Raw genomic sequence first — 21,417 nt, 5'->3', positions numbered from 1 at the left:
TTTCCCTCCAAATGGGTTCTGAAAGCCAGACAGGCCAAGCACACCACCCTTAGCTCCCACACATTGATGTGCAAAGCCAGTTCCTCCAATGACCAAAGGCCTTGGGTCCCGAGGGTACCCAGATCATCCATGACTAGGGACAGCATGGGAGTGGGTCTTGAGAAGGAAACCTGCGCACACATTCTCCAGGTTCTGCTATCACTAAAGCGCTGAAATTACCAATGGGGGAAGGGAGACCACCCTGTCCAGATGATGGCTTCCTGGTGTGTATACTAACGTGAGCCATGAATGGAGTGGCCTTAGTCTCAGCCGTGCATGCTGCACCACATAAGTGCATGATGCCATGTGGCCCAGCAGTTTCAAGCAGGTCCTTGCTGTAGTAATGGTGTGTTCTGTTACACTTTCTATGAGCCCCCCATCACTCAAAAGCAACTCTCCAGAATAAAAGCCCTGGCTCGGGCTTTCTCTGGGCTGGTGCAAATATAGATTTCTGTGTGTTTATAAATAGCCCCAAGTCTTGAAAGGTCGACCATATCAGTTTTACGTGAGCTTCGACTTGGTCCCTGAACCAGCCTCTGATCAGCCAGTCATCCAGATAGGGGTATACGTGCACCCCTCTCCTCTCAGGAAGGCTGCCACAACTGACATGCCATTTGTGAATACCCTCGGAGTGCTGACAAGCCAAAGGATAGCACTGTGAACTGATAATGGCTGTGGTCCACCACAAATCATAGACACCTTCCTGTGTCCTTGGAATATTGTGATTTGAAAATACACGTCCTTTAGGTTGAGGGCATTGTACCAGTCCCCTGGATCCAGACAGGATAATTGAGGCCAGGGAGACCATGCGGAACCTCAGCTTCTTTATGAATCCGTTGAGGTTTTGCAGATCCAAGATGGGTCTGAGGTCGCTATTAGCCTTTGGGATCCGGAAATAATGGGAGTAGAACCCTCTGCACCTTAGACACAGAAGAACCTCCTCCACTGCTCCTGCCCTTAGGAGCGACTGCATCTTCTGAGCCAGAAATCTCTCATGAGAAGGGTCCCTGAAGAAGGATGGGGAGGGAGGTTGGGAAGGAGAAGAAAAACTGAACTGTAGGATATATCTGACTTCTACTGTGTGCAACACCCAATGGTCAATAGTAATGCAAGATAACAGCCAGTCCACAAACAAAGGGGAGGTAGGATCCAGGTAACGTTCCAGTATACTGTCCTCGGGCATACCCTCACAAAGTCTGCTTTGAGCCTGCCGTGCGTCTCGCTGAGGTGGATGTCTGGGCTGATGTCGAGTGAGGAGGAGGAGGGCACCTCCTATAGTCCTTATTTCTCTTCCTACTGAAGTCTTGCTTCTGATGTTGTTGATGTGCAGGATAGAACCTGCCCAATTGCCATGGTTTAAAATACCTCCTTGTAGGGTCTGGTGTATGTAGGCTCAATGACTTCAAGGTGGCCCAGGAGTCTCTGAAACTATGGAGCTTTGAGTCCGTTTGCTCTGAGAAGAGGAAGCCCCCTGCAAATGGCAGGTACTGGATGGTTTTCTCGACCTCAGATGGACGTCTGAAGGCCTGTAGCCAGGAGCACTGTCTCATCATGACCACTGCGCTGAGAGCCACCTGAAAGGATGCATTGGCTACTGCCTTCCTTTCCTCCACTGAGGCTATGAACGGACCCTCGATCCTAGAGGCAGGAGCTCCTTGAACTTCTCTAAGGCAGACTCGGAATTAAACCCACAGCAGCCTAAGAGGGCCTGATGGTTAGCTTTCCTCAGCTGGAGGTCCCCCGTGGAATACACTTTCCTGCCAAATAAGTCCAATTTTTTGCATCCTTGGCATTCCTGCTGTCCCTGTCTCTCTTTAATTCACCTCAGAAACAACCAGCGAGCCCACTGGTGGGTGAGTACATAGGAACTTGTAACCCTTTTGAGGAACAAAATTCTCTCTCTCCGTTCTCTTAGCCATTGGCTGTATTGACACGGGGGTTTCCCAAAGGGTTTTTTATTGGCTCCAGAATAGCCCAATTCAGGGGCAAGGCAACTCAAACGGCCCTGAGGGTACCAATATGTCCACAAGAGAGTGAGCAGACTCAGTGATTTCTTCTGCCTGAATGCCCATGTTTTGGACCATCCTGAGCAAAAGCTCCTGATTCGCCCTTAATCATCCTGAGTGTGTGCCACGGTGCTCCCTGGCAGTGCCTCATCCAGGGAGGAGGAGGATGAAGCCTGTACAGGGACTGTACCTCTTCTGTAGACAGGCCCTGTGAAGGGGTCTCTCGTTTCTCGGTACCAGCATCACCACCAACCTCTGTACTGACCTGTTCTGAGGGCGATGGTGGAAGAGCTCACCCTTCAGAAGTCGCCGAGTATGAGTATCCTGACTGGTGCCCCTGGAGCTATTGTAACGCCCAAGGGTTCCACACTGGTCATGACATAGGCATCTGCTATTCAATTTGTGACCACGGCATCAAAGCCATCCCTTGCACCATGTCCAGCACTTGGTGCCTGTAACGCGATCAGTATTTGTTCCCTCATGAGGCATAGGATTCAGCCTCTGAGTCTGATTCATGGAAGTCACTTCTGGGCGATCACGGTGGCATGGTGCCGGTTGCCATCAGTAAGCGGTGTTGTGCAGGAGATGAGCAGTGCAGTCCTGAAATGGGGTAGTGCTGGGAAGTAGAGCGGTGCTGCAGGGGAGAGCAGTGACGAAATGTAGATCAGTGACATGAGGTGGAGCGATGCCACATGGGTGAAGAGCTATGCCGTTGCATCATTGCCAGCTTGCCCTTGATAGGCACTTGCTTTGCTGCCATAGAGTCTCGTGGTGCGGGGGTGTTGCTAACTGTTCACGACTTGCTGGGGCATTGAGAGGGAGAGTAGTTCCCTCTCTGCTTGGAATGCCTCTGGCATGGATGGTAAAGCCAGGCCTGAGTTTTCTCGGTGGCTCTCCTTCGGCAGGTAGAGCATTTGTGTCGGACTCGGCTGTGCCCTTCCCAGCCCCGAAGTCGATGACACTGTGCACTCTGCTGCTATCTCAGAGTAGCCTAGCATGGGCTGCACTCTCTCTGAGCCCCTATGGCCTGCTGGCTTTGGGGTCAGCTAGCGCCCCCAGTCCGTCTTACGCTGCTTCTTCTTCAGCACCGGTGACAGTGAGTGATGCCAAGAAGTCGGTGCTGGGATTGTCTTCTTGTGCACCGGTGGAAAATGACGGGGCCAGGAGTCCTCTATAGAGCCCTTCCTCGGAGCCAAGGCACTTGAGGCAACTGTCATGCGGCATCGGCTTGTGACACGCAGCACATGGCTTAAAACCTTAAACCTGCGTGCGGGGAACTCGACCTACACTAACTCGTAAACTATTGTTCTAACTACCAACTAATGTAATAACTATATACAATTTTCTATTTACAGAGGTCAACTGAAGAAAGGCATTGCAAGAGCAAGAAACCAGTAATGTTGCAGTGACTGTCAAGGGCAGTAAAAAGGAACTGAAGGGGCAGGGATTGGCAAGCCCCTATATACCGCCCCATGAAGGCGCCACTCTAGTCGGCACAGAAGCCAACCCGACAGATACCACTGAGGGAAAAACTTCCAGAGACTGTGCACATGTACTGACGGGCACACCTATATTGGAATGGACATGAGCAAGCACTCGAAGAACAAGCCCATGACTCTTCTTCCAAGTAGTAGCTTCCCTCAGAGTTCAGCCAGAATTCTGCCTGTAGAAACTGAGAATCTGGCAACCTAGAAACCTAGTCCTGTAGCTCCTGCAGTAGCTGGCCATGCTGTATTTCTGTAAGGAATGGCCTGCAATATGTAGGATAATGGGCTCCAAGACTGTTGGTAGCTTCAAAAACAGCTTCATACCAGAGTGTAGCTGGAAAACCTCTCACACTTCTGAGACTTATTCCATTCTCTACTTATTCAAGATTCTCAGTTGACAAAAGTACCAATGTCCCACTTGGTGAAACGAGAAATTACTGAGTTCTGATATGATCCAGGAAGCTCCTAATATGTTGAAAGCTGACAATATCTAGAAAACCAATAATTCTGTATCCATCTGGTGGCTGGTGGATTCTCCACCCAAGCTTCTGGACTGGTATGATTGAACAGAAGAACTGGATTTTAAAATGATTCATCTTTGATTCTACAGAAATTGATTATACTCACCTCGAAAAGATTCCTTCTTACTATAGGTGAGTGATTTTTCAAGCCCTGCTACTACATACAGAGGCTTTAACAGTTGCATCAGAATACTGTACACTAATTTCTGAGGAAGAAAATATAATGCACATACTTATGTGTCACTAAAATATGCACCAATTTTAAAAAATATAGATAATGGAACTTGTTTGCTCTAAACTCTGCTACAGACCAACCCTTTCCTGCTTCTCCAGGTGGGCACCAATGATACTGCCAAGAATGACCTTGAGCGGATCACTGCAGACTACGTGGCTCTGGGAAGAAGGATAAAGGAGTCTGAGGAGCAAGTGGTGTTCTCGTCCATCCTCCCTGCGGAAGGAAAAGGCCCGGGTAGAGACCATCGAATCCTGGAAGTCAACGAATGGCTACGCAGGTGATGTCGGAGAGAAGGCTTTGGACTCTTTGACCATGGGATGGTGTTCCAAGAAGGAGGAGTGCTAGGCAGAGATGGGCTCCACCTAATGAAGAGAGGGAAGAGCATCTTAGCAAGCAGGCTGGCTAACCTAGTGAGGTGGGCTTTAAACTAGGTTCACCGGGGGAAGGAGACCACAGGCCTGAGGGAAGTGGGATACCGGGAGGAAGCACGAGCAGGAGAGCACAAGAGGGGAGGGCTCCTGCCTCATACTGAGAAAGCAGGATGATCAGCAAGTTATCTTAAGTGCCTATACACAAATGCAAAAAGCCTGGGAAACAAGCAGGGAGAAGTGGAAGTCCTGGCAGAGTCAAGGAATTATGATGTGATTGGAATAACAGAGACTTGGTGGGATAACTCACATGACTGGAGTACTGTCATGGAGGGATATAAACTCTTCAGGAAGGACAGGCAGGGAAGAAAAGGTGGGGGAGTTGCATTGTATGTAAGAGAGCAGTCAGTACGATTGCTCAGAGTGCCGGTATGAAACTGCAGAAAAACCTGAGAGTCTCTGGATTAAGTTTAGAAGTGTGAGCAACAAGGGTGATGTTGTGGTGTGAGTCTGCTATAGACCACCAGACCAGGGGAATGAGGTGGACGAGGCTTTCTTCCAGCAACTCCCGGAAGTTACTAGATCGAAGGCCCTGGTTCTCATGGGAGACTTCAATCACCCGGATATCTGCTGGGAGAGCAATACAGCGGAGCACAGACAATCCAGGAAGTTTTTGGAAAGTGTAGGGGACAATTTCCTGGTGCAAGTGCTGGAGGAACCAACTAGGGTCAGAGCTCTTCTTGACCTGCTGTTCACAAACCAGAAAGAATTAGTTGGGGAAGCAAAAGTGGATGGGAACCTGGAAGGTAGTGATCATGAGATAGTCGAGTTCAGGATCCTGACACAGGGAAGAAAGGAGAGCAGCAGAATACGGACCCTGGACTTCAGAAAAGCAGACTTTGACTCTCTCAGGGAACTGATGGGCAGGATCCCCTGGGGGAATAAATTGAGGGGAAAAGGAGTCCAGGAGAGCTGGCTATATTTCAAAGAATCCTTATTGAGGTTACAGGAACAAACCATCCTGATGTGTAGAAAGAATAGTAAATATGGCAAGCGACCAGCTTGGCTTAACAGTGAAATCCTTGCTGATCTTAAATACAAAAAAGAAGCTTACAAGAAGTGGAAGATTGGACAAATGACCAGGGAGGAGTACAAAAATATTGCTCAGGCATGCAGGAGTGAAATCAGGAAGGCCAAATCACACCTGGAGGTGCAGCTAGCAAGAGAAGTTAAGAGGAACAAGAAGGGTTTCTTCAGGTATGTTAGCAACAAGAAGATAGTCAAGGAAAGTGTGGGCCCCTTACTGAATGAGGGAGGCAACCTAGTGTGAGAGGATGTGGAAAAAGCTAATGTACTCAGTGCTTTTTTTGCCTCTGTCTTCACGAACAAGATCAGCTCCCAGACTACTGCACTGGGCAGCACAGCATGGGGAGGAGGTGACCAGCCCTCTGTGGAGAAAGCAGCGGTTCGGGACTATTTAGAAAAGCTGGACGGGCACAAGTCCATGGGGCCGGATGAGCTGCATCTGAGAGTGCTAAAGGAGTTGGCGGATGTGATTGCAGAGCCATTGGCCATTATCTTTGAAAACTCATGGCAGTCGGGGGAGGTCCCGGATAACTGGAAAAAGGCTAATGCAGTGCCCATCTTTAAAAAAGGGAAGAAGGCGAATCCGGGGAACTACAGGCCAGTCAGCCTCACCTCAGTCCCTGGAAAAATCATGGAGCAGGTCTTCAAGGAATCAATTCTGAAGCACTTAGAGGAGAAGAAAGTGATCAGGACAAGTCAGCATGAATTCACCAAGGGCAAGTCATGCCTGACTAATCTAATTGCCTTCTATGATGAGATAACTGGCTCTGTGGATGAGGGGAAACCACTGGACGTGTTATTCCTTGACTTTAGCAAAGCTTTTGATATAGTCTCCCACAGTATGCTTGCCAGCAAGTTAAAGAAGTATGGGCTGGATGATTGGACTATAAGGTGGATAGAAAGCTGGCTAGATCATCGAGCTCAACGGGTAGTGATCAATGGCTCCATTTCTAGTTGGCAGCCGGTATCAAGCAGAGTGCCCCAAGGGTCGGTCCTGGGGCTGGTTTTGTTCAATATCTTCATAAATCATCTGGAGGATGGTGTGGACTGCACCCTCAGCAAGTTTGCAGATGACACTAAACTGGGAGGAGAGGTAGATACGCTGGAGGATACGGATAGGATACAGAGAGACCTAGACAAATTAGAGGCCAAAAGAAATCTGATGAGGTTCAACAAGGACAAGTGCAGAGTCCTGCACTTAGGATGGAAGAATCCCATACACCGCTACAGACTAGGGACCGAATGGCTAGGCAGTAGCTCTGCAGAGAAGGACCTAGGGGGTTACAGTGGATAAGCAGCTGGATATCAGTCAACAGTGTGCCCTTGGTCCCAAGAAGGCTAACGGCATTTTGGGCTGTATAAGTAGGGGCATTGCCAACAGATCGAGGGACGTGATTGTTCCTCTCTATTCGACATTGGTGAGGCCTCATCTGGAGAACTGTGTCCAGTTTTGGGCCCCACACTACAAGAAGGATGTGGAAAAATTGGAAAGAGTCCAGCGGAGGGCAACAAAAAATTATTAGGGGACTGGAACACATGACTTATGAGAAGAGGCTGAGATAACTGGGATCGTTTAGTCTACAGAAGAGAAGAATGAGGGGGGATTTGATAGCTGCTTTCAACTACCTGAAAGGGGAAAGGTTCCAAAGAGGATGGATCTAGACAGTTCTCAGTGATAGCAGACGACAGAACAAGGAGTAATGTTCTCAAGTTGCAGTGCAGGAGGTTTAGATTGGATATTAGGAAAAACTTTTTCTCTAGGAGGATGGTGAAGCATTGGAATGTGCTACCTAGGGAGGTGGTGGAATCTCCTTCCTTTGAGGTTTTTAAGGTCAGGCTTGACAAAGCCCTGGCTGGGATGATTTAATTGGGGATCGGTCCTGCTTTGAGCAGGGGGTTGGACTAGATGACCTCCTGAGGTCCCTTCCAACCCCGATATTCTATGATTCTCTTTTCTGGAAGAAGCCCAGAGAGCTTAAAATGCAATCACTTGAAGCCTTAAGGACTGAGGCTCAGTCCTTCAAAGCAGCCATTGAGCAGAAGGTGAAGACAATCTTGATCAATACTGATTTTTCATTGAGACCATGTCATCCCAGGGTTTGAAAACATGACATATGCAGTAGTAACCCTTTGGATGTAGAATCTTGTAGAATCCTTTCTGGCCGGAAGGAGGTCATTCATCAACTGGTCAGGATACCTGAAGTCACAATGGTTCACCCTTTTCTGTTTCTGCCTGCCAATTGAAAGGTGGCAGCATGTCCTGGTTCCCTGACAGATTACCAGCCTATGATGTTGCAGCAGCTGGATTGCTCTTTGGGTGATCCAAATAACTTTTTTTCTGTATTAGAACCTAATCAGGAGGTTTCCTAAATAGTGGAATACATTAACTCCCTCCTTTCTCAGGCACACTTTTAGCACCACCAGAATTGTGACAGTTACTGTATTGGAAAAGGTGCTTCCCAAGCACTTGGTTGTACTCCCACTCTCTTTAGAAAACAATCTCCAAGAGTAGGATCCATAAGTAGGATATCAATCCTGTGGGGAAATGGCTCCAATGTCCAGGAGATGTTCAGCAGTGTTTGACATAGCTTTCTGTGACAGGGCATGATCAGAAGCACCTGGATCATGGAGATTACTGCAGAAGGAAGCACAGAGAGTTAGTCTGGGTTGAGGAGTGAAGATTGCGAGGAAGCCTCCCTTTGCTGTAAGCCTGCTTTACACTGTGTAACTTTGTAAGAAAAGAATAAATACTCACCTTGGTGAAAGATAACAAGCTGGTGTGTGTTAGTGATTGTGAGACCACACAAACTGGCCAGGCAGTGGAGTTCACTGGTTAATGACAGAGGCACCTTGTGACACTGTCCATTTCGAAGGGTTAAAGCAAAGCGATTTAGTGACAAGAAATTTGGTAGGAGGGTAAGAAATTTCTGAGAGGTAGTTGTGCTGAATGATGTCTAATACCCATTTGTCCCAGTGGTTTGGAACCCAGAACTGGAAAAAAAAATTCCTTGAACATGCCGCTGAGTTGTGGGTGATGTGAGCTGGCCAGCCTTCATTCCTTACTGGAGCAGGGGCTTGAGAAGCTTTGCCTTCCTCCAGAGCCTCAAGGAACTCCTGAGAATTCCTCTTCAGTATCAGCAAGGACATCTTGCTAACATCTATGTCTGTTCTAACTTACAGCAGCCCATTTGGTTACAGCAGTGAACAGAATTCCGGAATTTCTATAGCATTGTGCGCTATGGGTCTGCTCCCAGTCTGGTCCCTCCCACATCCAGACCATCTCTGGAACCCCTTATGCCATTGTTTGCAAGGGGGTTGTGTGAAGCCACTAACAGAAAGACCACCTATGATGTGCCTACACCAGGGGAATTCTTCCCTGGTCTGATGCAATGCTTTCAGTCGCTCCTATAAGCTATTGGAATGATGTACAGAGCTAGGCCAGAGGCAGAATCTGCATCTAGATTTGTTTTCTTTGTGTATTACTAGCCATGTTAGGTAACCGTAGCAACTAAAATAAGTTTTTATTGCTTTTTACTCCTATTAGCTCTCCTGATTGCAATGCTAAGAGAGTGAGCTGGAGTCTACATCATTTTGTGTCCCATCCAGGGTGACCAGAGGTCCCGATTTTATAGGGACAGACCTGATTTTTGGGTCTTTTTCTTATATAGGCTCCTATTACCCCCCACCCCCATCCTGAATTTTCACATTTGCTGTCTGGTCATCCTAATCCCATCGGTATTTTTACCAACTTCCATTTACAAGGCCAATCAGTTAGACATAAGCAAAGACCATGAGAAAGTACAGTTGTGACTGAAGGCCTGATCTGGCCAGTAAACCCTTAATACTGGTGATGACGTGTGAGAAGGAAAAAACAGTTTGCTTGTCAGAGCCCACACTGAGTTTGCAGGGCTGTCAGAAAAAAAAAATCTATTATTGGTAACTCAGCACAACTGATATGATGTCACTCAGATACTAAACATAGAACCCTACTGTCAGGGTTCCCTGCCCACTCTGAACTCTGGGGTACAGATGTGGGGACCCCCATGAAAGACCCCTAAACTTATTTCTACCAACTTAGGTTAAAAACTTCCCCAAGGCACAAATCCTTCCCTGTCCTTGGATGAGTACTGCTGCCACCACCAAGTAAGTTAGACAAAGATTCAGGAAAAGGACCACTTGGAGTTCCTGTTTCCCCAAAATCCCTTCACCCCCTTTCCTGGGGAGGCTTGAGAATAATCTAACAACCAGATAGGTAAACAAGGTGAGCACAGACCAGACCCTTGGGTTTTTAGGACACTAAAAACCAATCAGATTCTTAAAAAACAGAACTTATTATAAAGAAAAAAAAGTAAAAGAAGCACCTCTGTAAAATCAGGATGGAAGGTAATTTTACAGGGTAATAAGATTTAAAACACAGAGGATTCCCCTCTAGGCAAAACTTCAAAGTTACAAAAAACCGGGATAAACCTCCCTCTTAGCACAGGGAAAATCCACAAGCTAAAACAAAAGATAAACTAATGCATTATCTTGCTATACTTACAATTTGTAATCTTAGAGGCTTATTTCAGGTATGGTTTTAGGAGAGGGGTTTTTTTTTTTTTTCTGCCTTGTCCCTCTCTTTGTCCCGAGAGAACAACAACAAAGCACAAAACAAAAAGCTTCCCCCCACAGATCTGAAAGGATCTTCTTCTCTTATTGGTCCTTTTGGTCAGGTGCCAACCAGGTTATTTGAGCTTCTTAACCCCTTACAGGTAAAGGAGAGATTTTATGCTAACCTTTAGCTATATGGTTATGACACCTACAATGACACATTTAAAGCGTTCCTTTTCAGCATATAATCACACTTAAAACCTTGCAGAATAGGCTTCTATCTGACAACTCTTTGCAAAGACACAATGAAACATTTGTGACGACACTAGATTTCTGACAGAAGCTAAACATGACAAAAGACTATACAGACACCAGTACAGTTGAGAAAAATATATAAAAACTAAACCTAATGCAAAAGAGAGAAGCCATTTGTAATTAAGCTTTTGTATCATACAGGTTTGATGCAAGAGAAACATTTATAATAAATTGCAGTAGCTGCATTGATCCCAGGGTATTAGAGATATAAGCTGCGTGAGGTAATATCTTTTATTGGACCAGCTTCTGTTGGTGAGGGAGACAAGCTTTCAAGCTTACACAGAGCTCTTCATCAGGTCATCTCTCATCAACAGATGTTGGTGCAATAAAACATTTTTAATGTCAGACTGTAAGAGTAATACTGTATTTCTACCACCTCTGACCATAGTCCACATCACTTGCTGATAATGTGAATTTAGACATTAATATTATACACAAAGTATCAGTATTAATATATATTAATAAACCTACATTCTTTTGAATTCCAGCTCTCTTAAACTGTTTTATTTGAATCAGGACATGCTATCTGTAGTAGAGAGAGAGAGAGAGTCTGGAGCATGAGGTGTAGTACAAGGCCCGAGGCCTGAACCAAAGTCAGCAAAAGTTATGCCCTGTCAAATGCAGATGCTCACCTGCAAGTTCACTATCCTGTACATGAACTTGGCACTGGTATTGCTAGCATTGCTAAAATATACTGAATATGTAAATATATTCCAGTAGCCAAGGACAAGAACACTCCAATTTAGCACACGATAAGATGGTTTGACAGAAGTGATGAATAGTGATGTTTTGTCTGAACCATCAGGAGAAAGGTACAAAGGGAGGTAACAAACATGTCATGAAACAGATAAGGTGATATGTAAGTTGTTTATCCCAGATTGTTTCTCTCAGTATAAAAATGTTGGGATGCCTCGCCTTAACCCTTTGTCTGGCCTCGGGGGGCGGGGGGGAGCGGAAAGTCCCACCACTCACTGAGCTGGTCCACTGTAACAGGTATACATGTGCTAGTGTAACTGTAGACATTGATCTGGGGAGCTAGGGCCATGCTTCGTTGACAATAAATCTGGCCATGTGCCTTCCCCACTAAACTGAATCGGTGGTCTCTTCGGACAGTTCGACGGAGGTCTGATGGGCTGACTATCTGCGCAGAGCTGGCACAGTAGAAAGAGAATGAACTCTCACACAGCCAGGAACTGAAACACTATTCAGTACAACAATTATACAAGGTAATTTCAGCCGATTGCTCCTCAGAATGTAATTCAGCTTTACCCTTCTCCCATAAAAATGCTGATATATCACCTTTATTGACATTGTAGGCCCAATCATTGGCCCTGCTTTGTCCCCTTTGCACTGTTCTGGTGGCGGAAGGAGACAAAAAAGGTCTCTTTAACGGCCAGGTGGGTTTCCTCTGGCAAAGCACTAGACCCAATAATGTGGCATTGTGTGTCAAATCACTTCAGTCATTTTCCATACTGGCCATTCCCTCACACAACTGCACATTTTATAAGAACTGTTCTTAAACAGTTACTCATTATTAAATCCCTACCTCCTAAGAATGTCCATCAGGAAAGTCATAGAAAGAGAGAGCACAACACATTCACATCATCAGGAGGGAAGATAAAAATACTATTTCTTTCTTGTATTATACTTTGTTGTACAATATACTTATTATGATCACTATTCTTGAAAAAGTAATTGGTTGTGAGGCTGAGTAAATATCCCAAACTTGCCTCACCTTTTAATCAATCTGAGCAGCCACTTACTACCACTTATGCTACAAACAATAGTCACAATTTATTTTTGATTTTCCTAGTTTAAACTAATTAATGGATTACAATCTATCTCATACAAGTTATGGGCTGGGGGGAAGGAGTTAGAGGATTTCATTACTTTGAGGTGGTGGAAAGAAAAAACAATACTCCACAACAAACACCGTTCACCATCTCTGCAGTGAATCTTTGTAACAGGACTACAGCTGTACAGGACTCCTAAGTCACTGTTGTATACTATGTACAGCTCTTGAAATCACATTTGCATCTCACTACAACAGACACAATTCTCAAGAATAAAAAAAACCCCACGAAAGGAAGCGTAGCTGAAAACGAGGCCCCTTGAAATAGTCTCAAATTGGACACCCAAAACCGAGGCACTGAAAATCTCTAGTCATTTTTGAAAATTTAGCCTCCTGTTTCTAACCATTCAATAACTTCTCAGGACATGAATGTACATCTCCCCTCCTCTTCTTTATATTTTTCTGTGGTATGAATTATCATATACGAATACATTATGAGCTAGTTCCCTCAGTTTGAAACTTCAGGACCTTGCTAGAGCAAAAACGCGACATCAATGTGACAAATTAATTGGTGTGCTTGCATCTATCAGTAAAAATCTTCCATGTTTGAAATAAGGTTTCAAACATGGCCTCTTCTCTGCTGCTTCTCAAACAATATTGAAAACTTTTTACTTGTTTATATTGACAGGGCCAACCATGTTCAATACTCATTATTAGAAAGGCACAATCAACTCTGCTAGAAAGAGACAGGACCACATTTTCTTACAACAGGTGATACACTTAGGTGTTTATCTATAGCAATGGGAAAAGCATTTTTAATATTACTTCAGGAGGAACCTGGGAAAAGCCATGTTTGACACAATACTAAACATGGCTTCACTTCCTAGTGATAGGGCTTGTAAGGGGGAAATAGGATTTATAGAAACAGACAGACAGTCCTATATTGGACTACTGCTGAGTGGGAGGATGTGTGCATTGTCCTGGTCACTAAACAAGAAAGATTAGAAAGGATGGCCACATAGTTTTTTGGCCTCTTGCCTTAGACTTTCAAAGGTTGTGCCTGTGTTATGGGACGAACAAGGGACTGTAACTGACCTGTTCTCCTAGTATGAAGTGAAGTTGCCAAAAATTTGTTTGGCATAAATAAAAAGTACTGAAAGAAACAGGAGTTTTTAAAAAATCAGCTGGAAGAAAATCAGATCAGATATGAAGAAAACCAAGACTTCCAAAGTAAAGAAAACTCAGAGTAAATTCAAAATCAGGAGATTAAAATCTAGTTATATGTTTTGTGCCTATAAAAAACGAAGGAAGAGGATATGGGTACAATGTGTCTTCCTTTACAACAATAACCCTGCTGCTGACAAAATGTTCCATTTATTATCTGTGCTCTTTGGGAGTTAAATCAATGATGCCATTCCTTTTCCTCTGTCTCCTCAGAGAAAGACACAATGTGGTTCCAGTCACATCTGTCTGTATTATAGACTCAGCACATGGTACACAGACTCCTACAAAAGCAAAGTGTGCTTCATCATATCTAAATCTGTCCCTAATTACAATTACACACACAGGATATAATAACATAGCTTTTCTATGCTCAGCTGTAGCAGCCAGATACTCACAAAGATGGGTCTTGGACCAGATCTTTAAGGTTTATCCCACTGCGATCTTCAGCAAGGTTCCTAAAACAACTGTCGCTCACTAAAAAAGAGAAACACAAGAAATGAAAATTTGAGAACTGTGTACAGTTTTTGTCAGCCAAGTAATAATATTTGTTTGGTTGGCAGGTTGTTTATTTAAAGGAAAGCTCAGAGCTCATCCATTAAATTACTTTTCAGTGAAGTTTCACCTAATTTAGATATGTTGACTAAAGCACAAAGACGTCAGAAAACTTGTAATGAGGAGGATCATTAAGTGCCTCAGCCAGGGCCCTCAACACTCCTAAATCCCTTGCTCTCACAAGCCAACCACACAATCTCATCAAACATGACATTAGAGGCATAAATATACACAAATATGAAAAATTATAGTGTAATTGTGTCAATCACACACAATTCAATACTCTAAAGGGTTGAAAATATTGAGAATTGCTATATTTTAACATTTCATTTTAAGTTTTCAATAGTTTATAGTATGGTATAAATTGTTTACTTGAATTGAAGTAAACATACAATAATTTAGATGGTATAATTATTAATACAACTTATAAATGATATTAAAATTGTGTTTAAAACAGTTTCAGTGGAATAATCCACCTAGGAGATTTACCATAATAATTCAAGACACAACGAATTACATAGGCAATTAAGTTTAAAAGAACATTATCCATGTATTTTTGTTTTGTTTTCCAAAAAAACATATTTATTGTTTGACCCTGGAGCCCAAAAGCTACTTTTTGCATAATTCCCTCCTCATATACACACCCTTAGTACTCTTTGCAGCATTGTTATAGTGTAGTACTTCACATTTGTCCTTACTGAATTTCATCCCATATATTTCAGACCATTTCTCCAATTTGTCAAGAAAGATTACTTTGAATTCTAATCCTGTCCTCCAAAATGCTCCCAGCTTGGTATCATCCACAAACTTTATAACTGTACTCTCTGTGCCATTATCTAAATAATTTATGAATATGTTAAATGGAACTGGACATAGGACAGATCCCTGCAGGACCCCACTCAATATGCTCTTCCTGCAGTTGTGCACCCCCCCTTATAGTAACTTTGTCTAGGCTATATTTCCCTAGTTTGCTTATGAGGGGATCATGTGAGACAGCATCAAAAGCCTTACTAAAGTCAAGATATATCTACTGCTTCCCCACCAAGTGTTGTTACCCTGTCAAAGAAGGGTATTAGGTTGGTTTGACATGAGTTGTTCTTGACAAATCCAAGGTGTTACTTATTATCTTCTAGATGCTTACAAACTGATTGATTATTTATTCATTAACTTTCTGGGTACCAAAGTTAAACTAACTGGTCCATAATTCCCTGGGTTAGCCTTATTCCCCTTTTTATAGATAGGCAGTATATTTGCCCTTTTCCAGTCCACCAGGATCTCTTCTGCCCTTTATGAATTCTCAAAGATAATCACGAATGGTTCAGAGATTTCTTCAGTTTCTTAAGCACACCTCTACCCCGATATAACGCTGTCCTTGGGAGCCAAAAAATCTTACCACGTTACAGGTGAAACTGCGTTATATTGAACTTGCTTTGATCCACTGGAGCGCGCAGCCCCGCCCCCCCAGAGCGCTGCTTTACCGCGTTATACCCGAATTCATGTTATATCGGGTCGCTCATATCAGGGTAGAGGTGTACTCTAGGTTGTATTTCAGCAGACCCTGCTTACTTGGAATCATCTAACTTGTCTAAATAATTCTTAGCTTGCTCTTTCCCTATGTTGGCCTCAGACACTACACCACTTACACTGATGTTCAGTATGTTAGTCATCCATTCACTGCTAACATTTTTGGTGAAAACTGAAACAAAAAAGGCATTTAACCTTTAAGCCATTGTTGCATTTCCTGTTATTGTCTTTCCCTACTCTTGAATAATGGCCTACTCTGTCCTTGATCTTCCTCTTGCTTCTCACGTATTTGTAAAATCTTTTTTTTTTTTTTTTTTTTTTAACTTGAATGCCCTAGCAAGTTTAATCTCATTTTGTCCCTTGGCCTTTCTAATTTTATCCCTATATGCTTGGAGTTTTTTTTCTAATTCAAAACCAGTTTATTGTGCTAGAAATTATTAAGTGAACTTATATGGTCTGTGTTATGCAGGAGGCCAGACTAGATGATCATCACAGTCCTTTCTGTCCTGAAAAAAAACTATAACTATCATATTGGTCTCTTAGGGCTATTGGTAGCCAATGCAAGTTAGAGCAATCCTCAATGCAGCTAGCCAGCCTAAGATCCTTGTGTCTAGAGTCAAGTTCTCAGAGTCTTTGAACAGGACATTTATGGGAATGCATTCCCCAGGAAAATATTTGCCATCTTGATTCAAAATGTAATGCTTATTGAAAGATGCCGATTTTTGTTACAAATGCATGTAGCGTTTTAACTAAGTGTTCTACAATGCATGTTTTATGGAGTATCACAGGATTATTAAATTGCATCTCTCAAATCACTAATACAGGAATTAGCTAGGCTTCTGATTTGAACACAGCATAAAAGAACACTTCCTTGTGCACTTTGAGAAAGCAAAACAAAGATAGATAATTAAAATGTACTTGCGCCACTGAATATTGCACACACATTAACCAATCAAAAGATGCTATAGACTATAAAAACAAAATAAATGCATAAAAATAAACATGCAAAAATGAAATACCTACATAAATATTGTGAGCATAGATTAAACCCATTACTGAGAGCTTTACTGTTAATCTTGACTAGGAAGGAATTAAATAAAAACTTCACATTCATATATAGATCATCAGCCAAGGGTTTATATGCTTACAAATCCTATCAAACGAAGCAATGAAACCTGAAAAGCTGAAATGACACCACACAACAAGGCACCTGGAGTATAAAGATAAATCTAGAGACTTTTTTCAATGAAAGAAGAATACAGCTGACAGAAAACTCAAATCGCCTTATAACAACACAGTTAGTAGGATAATTGAAGAGCTTTCAAATGATGTAAAATACCAACTAACTGAAAGTCTACGTAAATGTGAAGAGTTTGCAATTCAGCTTCATAAGACAACCAATGTTGGTAATGCAGCACAATTATTAGTTTTTGTTCATTAGGTTTGGCTGGGGAAAAATTTTAGAAGATTTTAATTTTTGTCAGGAATTACTGGAACAGACAACAGGTCAGGAAATAGTCAAATTATTGGATATTTCATGAAAACTGAATTGCTAAATTTGGAGAAGTGTGGTGCTGTTTGCATGGACGGTGACGCTGCTATGGTAGGCAATAAGAGTGGTGCTGTTGCAAGAATATGAGCCATAAACCCATGGGTAATTGTAACACACTATATGTTGCATCACCAGGCCCTTGCATCAAAGAAAAGGGACCCCGAATTAAATGATGTGCTAAATGAAGCTGTGACAGTTGTGAATTTTGTAAAGTCCTGGCCTTTGAATTCATGCCTTTTTCCAAAGCTGTGTTTAGAAATGGGTGCAGGACATGACAAATTATTGTTTCATACAGAAGTGTGTTGGCTATCTCACAGCAGAGTGTTTGAAAGAGTTTTTGAGCTCCACAAAGAGCTGCTGGGTTTTCTTTCTGTGCACAATCCCAAGATCACTGCAAACTTTTCTGACCTGATATGGATCGTGAAGCTTGCTTACCTCACAGACATTTTTAACTTGCACTAAACCTGTCCACACAAGGGGGCAATACAACCATACTTGAGGTGAGTGACAAGACTGCAGCTTTTCAGAAGAAAATATAGATTTGGAAAACTAGACTGAGCAGTGGAATCTCAGAGATGTTTCCACTATTGACAGAATTTCTGAATACTAATAGCATCACAACTGACTGTATGAGAGAGAGAATCGTTGCTCAACTTTCAATAATATAAACATGGAGGAATATAACTGAGTTCTGGATCCGTTCTCAACTTTTGCTATGTCATCCTGCCACTGGAGTGGAAAAGCAGGACAGGAGCTGCTTGAACTATCCTGTTTCTGCACACTGAAAATTAAAAGCAGCAAAGAGTCCTGTGGCACCTTATAGACTAACAGACATATTGGAGCATAAGCTTTCGTGGGTGAATACCCACTTCGTAGGAGCATGCATCCGACGAAGCGGGTATTCACCCATGAAAGCTTATGCTCCAATATGTCTGTTAGACTATAAGGTGCCACAGGGCTCTTTGCCACTTTTACAGATCCAGACTAACACGGCTACCCCTCCGATACTGAAAATTAAGTTTCAAAAACAGACACCTTGACAGTTTTGGCCAACTGTTGCACTGAAGTACCCAATTTTAGTTACAGAAGCAATGAAAGTGTCACTACCTTTCCCAATAACACCTACATACATACACATACACACACACACATATATAAAGCATCATTCTCTGCCATGACAGCTATGAAGACAAAGTTCAGGTCCTGACGGGAAATGGAGAATGATTTACCAGTTTACTTGTCAATCATCACACCAAGAATACACAGACTGCAGTAAGACATAGGCACACCCATCTCACTGATTATCGATAAGTACTCATACTCTTTTTCTTAAAGCATTACAAATAGAACGCGTTTATATGAAGTAAACATATACTTTTGTCAATCAGTTTCTCATTTGGGGGGGTCCATGATTAACATTGCATTTGAAAAGGGGTATGACTACAAAAAAGGTATGAGAACTTTGGCCTTCGTATGAAGAGTTTCTTTACTATACAGTACTTTATGATGATTAAATTTTTCTTATAAATTATTTCTTTTTTGTTTTGTTTTTTTAAAATGTCAAGTACCTTAGAATTTCCTAAAAAGAATATGATTTATCTTAAGAAAACGTCTTGATCTTCTTTGACCTAGCTCTATGGTGTTCTTCTGTGAACAGTCATAGCAGAATTTGATTTCTTTCGCCTTTATATAGAATTTTCCCTTAGAATCATCATTTGTATTATAGTGTTGCCCAGAAGTCCCAATTCAGATTCAGGTCCCATTGTTCCGGGCACTGTTTGCATATACAGTGAGACACAGTCCCTGACCAAATAAGCTTACAATCTAAAGTCCTGATTCAGTAAATGCTTGGGTACATGAGCGGCTCCTCTCTAACTTAAAGATGCATCCTTTTGTAACAAGAAGTAACGGCTTTTGGAACTCAGATCTTAGGCCCTAAACAGAGATAGCAGTAGGTTTCTTTTCCAAATTACAAAATGCCTCTTCCAGAAAGGCTACTCTTCACCACCAACAGCATTCCTTGTCTAATAGGTATGTCTTTACAAAAGAATAGTCTGGGACAGGACAGTATGGGTAGCTGAGGACTCCTTCACCAGCCTTAAAGGATCAGTGTATCCCATTAGAGCAGCTTTAAATGAACTCTGCTGACATATTTGTGTGACCAGTGGATGCCAATCTGTCACCTGAAGGCTGCTTCTACACCAGATCAGCTAACTGCCCCACAGTCAGTTTTGTCAGCCAGAGTTCATGCCCTGCCTATGTTCCCTTTCCTGTAGCAAATATAGGAGTCATTATGCAAGCCTTATCCCATAGAGAGACAGAGAATCGTTGCTCAACTTTGCAAGCCTTATCCCATTATGCAAGCCTTATCCCATATGAGAGAGAGAAGTCCTGATATCCTTCACTGAATGTGGTCCACGGACATTAAAGTCAGCAAAACCTGTTTTGAAAATTGCGCTTAACTACCTGTACAAGCAATCACAGTGCATCTCTTTATGTATGCTCTTAGGATGGGGTCCATGGAGGGATGTAAGAATTACAATGCTGAGCATCATGGTACCTAACTTTTAGGTGCCTAGAAAGTCACAGAAACAACACTGCGATCCACAAAGTTTAAGTTAGACACCTAGGCTCCCTAATACTATGAATAGGTAGAGGTAGGCACCTAAGAATGCTATCAACAAAGCCAGCCAGCTGGGTGCTGTCTAAACTAGCCAATGGGAGACACTGGGCAGAGGGGTGTGTGCTGGTCAGAGGGATGTGTGCCAAAACCCTCTCTTGGTGACATGTGCATAAATCCAGACTGCGGGGGGTGGGGGAAGAGGCACCTAGCTTCCCTAGTGATCTGTGAACCAGGGGAAGATAGGTGTTCAGCCACCTAAGTTACATATGGGGACTAAAACAAAATAGAAGGGGGATGGGTGCAGTGAAACAAAACCAGGGGGAAGGAGGAAGAGCAACAGCTCCCTTATGACAGGTTTCAGAGTAACAGCCGTGTTAGTCTGTATTCGCAAAAAGAAAAGGAGTACTTGTGGCACCTTAGACACTAACCAATTTATCTGAGCATAAGCTACAGCTCACTTCATCGGATGCATACTGTGGAAAGTGTAGAAGATCTTTTTATACACACAAAGCATGAAAAAATACCTCCCCCCACCCCACTCTCCTGCTGGTAATAGCTTAACTAAAGTGACCACTCTCCTTACAATGTGTATGATAATCAAGGTGGGCCATTTCCAGCACAAATCCAGGGTTTCACAAGAACATCTGAGGAGGGGGCGGGGGGGTAGGAAAAAACAAGGGGAAATAGGTTACCTTGCATAATGACTTAGCCTAAGTTAATTGTATCCAATTTGCAAATGAATTCCAACTCAACAGTCTCTCGCTGGAGTCTGGATTTGAAGTTTTTTTGTTGTAATATTGCAACTTTCATGTCTGTAATCGCATGATTAGAGAAATTGATCACTTTAGATAAGCTATTGCCAGCAGGAGAGTGGGGTGGGGGGAGGTATTTTTTCATGCTTTGTGTGTATAAAAAGATCTTCTACACTTTCCACAGTATGCATCCGATGAAGTGAGCTGTAGCTCACGAAAGCTTATGCTCAAATAAATTGGTTAGTCTCTAAGCTCCCTTATAACTTTTAGCCTAATAGACAGGATATTCACCAATCTCACTTGGATCCCCAATTCAAGTTCTCTCTCCTCCTGAGGGGGAGAAGAGATTTGAACAGGGGTCTGACACCTCTCAGGTACATACCCTAGCCACTGGGTTATGGGATATTCTAATATGGGGTTCCCTCAATTTCTCCTACTGAAGTTGTTCAACTTTAAACAACTGAATAATTAAATATAAATTGGGCCACAGAAAGAGTTAGCAAAAAGAAAAGGAGTACTTGTGGCACCTTAGAGACGAACAAATTTATTTGAGCATAAGCTTTCGTGAGCTACAGCTCACTTATGCTCAAATAAATTTGTTCGTGTCTAAGGTCCCACAAGTACTCCTTTTCTTTTTCCGAATACAGACTAACATGGCTGCTACTCAGAAAGAGTTAAAATGACTCTAGCGTAATGGCTAGGGCACTCACCTGAGAGATGGCAGATCCCTGGTTAAGATCCCTTCCCCCAC

The 21,417-nt window shown here is 43.0% G+C and overlaps 1 protein-coding gene across 27 annotated transcripts in view; it reads right to left on the bottom strand.

The window, feature by feature from the left end:
- GPHN (gephyrin) overlaps positions 1 to 21,417 on the bottom strand; it is a 603,244-nt gene that overhangs the window by 422,900 nt on the left and 158,927 nt on the right. For 26 of the 27 annotated variants that reach the window (XM_037900254.2, XM_037900255.2, XM_043549878.1 and 23 more), the window contains one exon: positions 14,059 to 14,137. In XM_037900254.2, coding sequence (XP_037756182.1) covers positions 14,059 to 14,137 — 79 coding nt within the window. Of the gene's footprint in view, positions 1 to 14,058; positions 14,138 to 21,417 lie in introns of those variants that run through there. The other variant, XM_037900256.2, reaches the window with a different exon arrangement.

The sequence above is a fragment of the Chelonia mydas genome, chromosome 6 (genome assembly GCF_015237465.2).
Source record: "Chelonia mydas isolate rCheMyd1 chromosome 6, rCheMyd1.pri.v2, whole genome shotgun sequence".
NCBI lineage: Eukaryota > Metazoa > Chordata > Testudines > Cheloniidae > Chelonia > Chelonia mydas.
The sequence above is the reverse complement of the archived record's forward strand: the minus strand, read 5'-3'. Positions and strand labels throughout refer to the sequence as shown.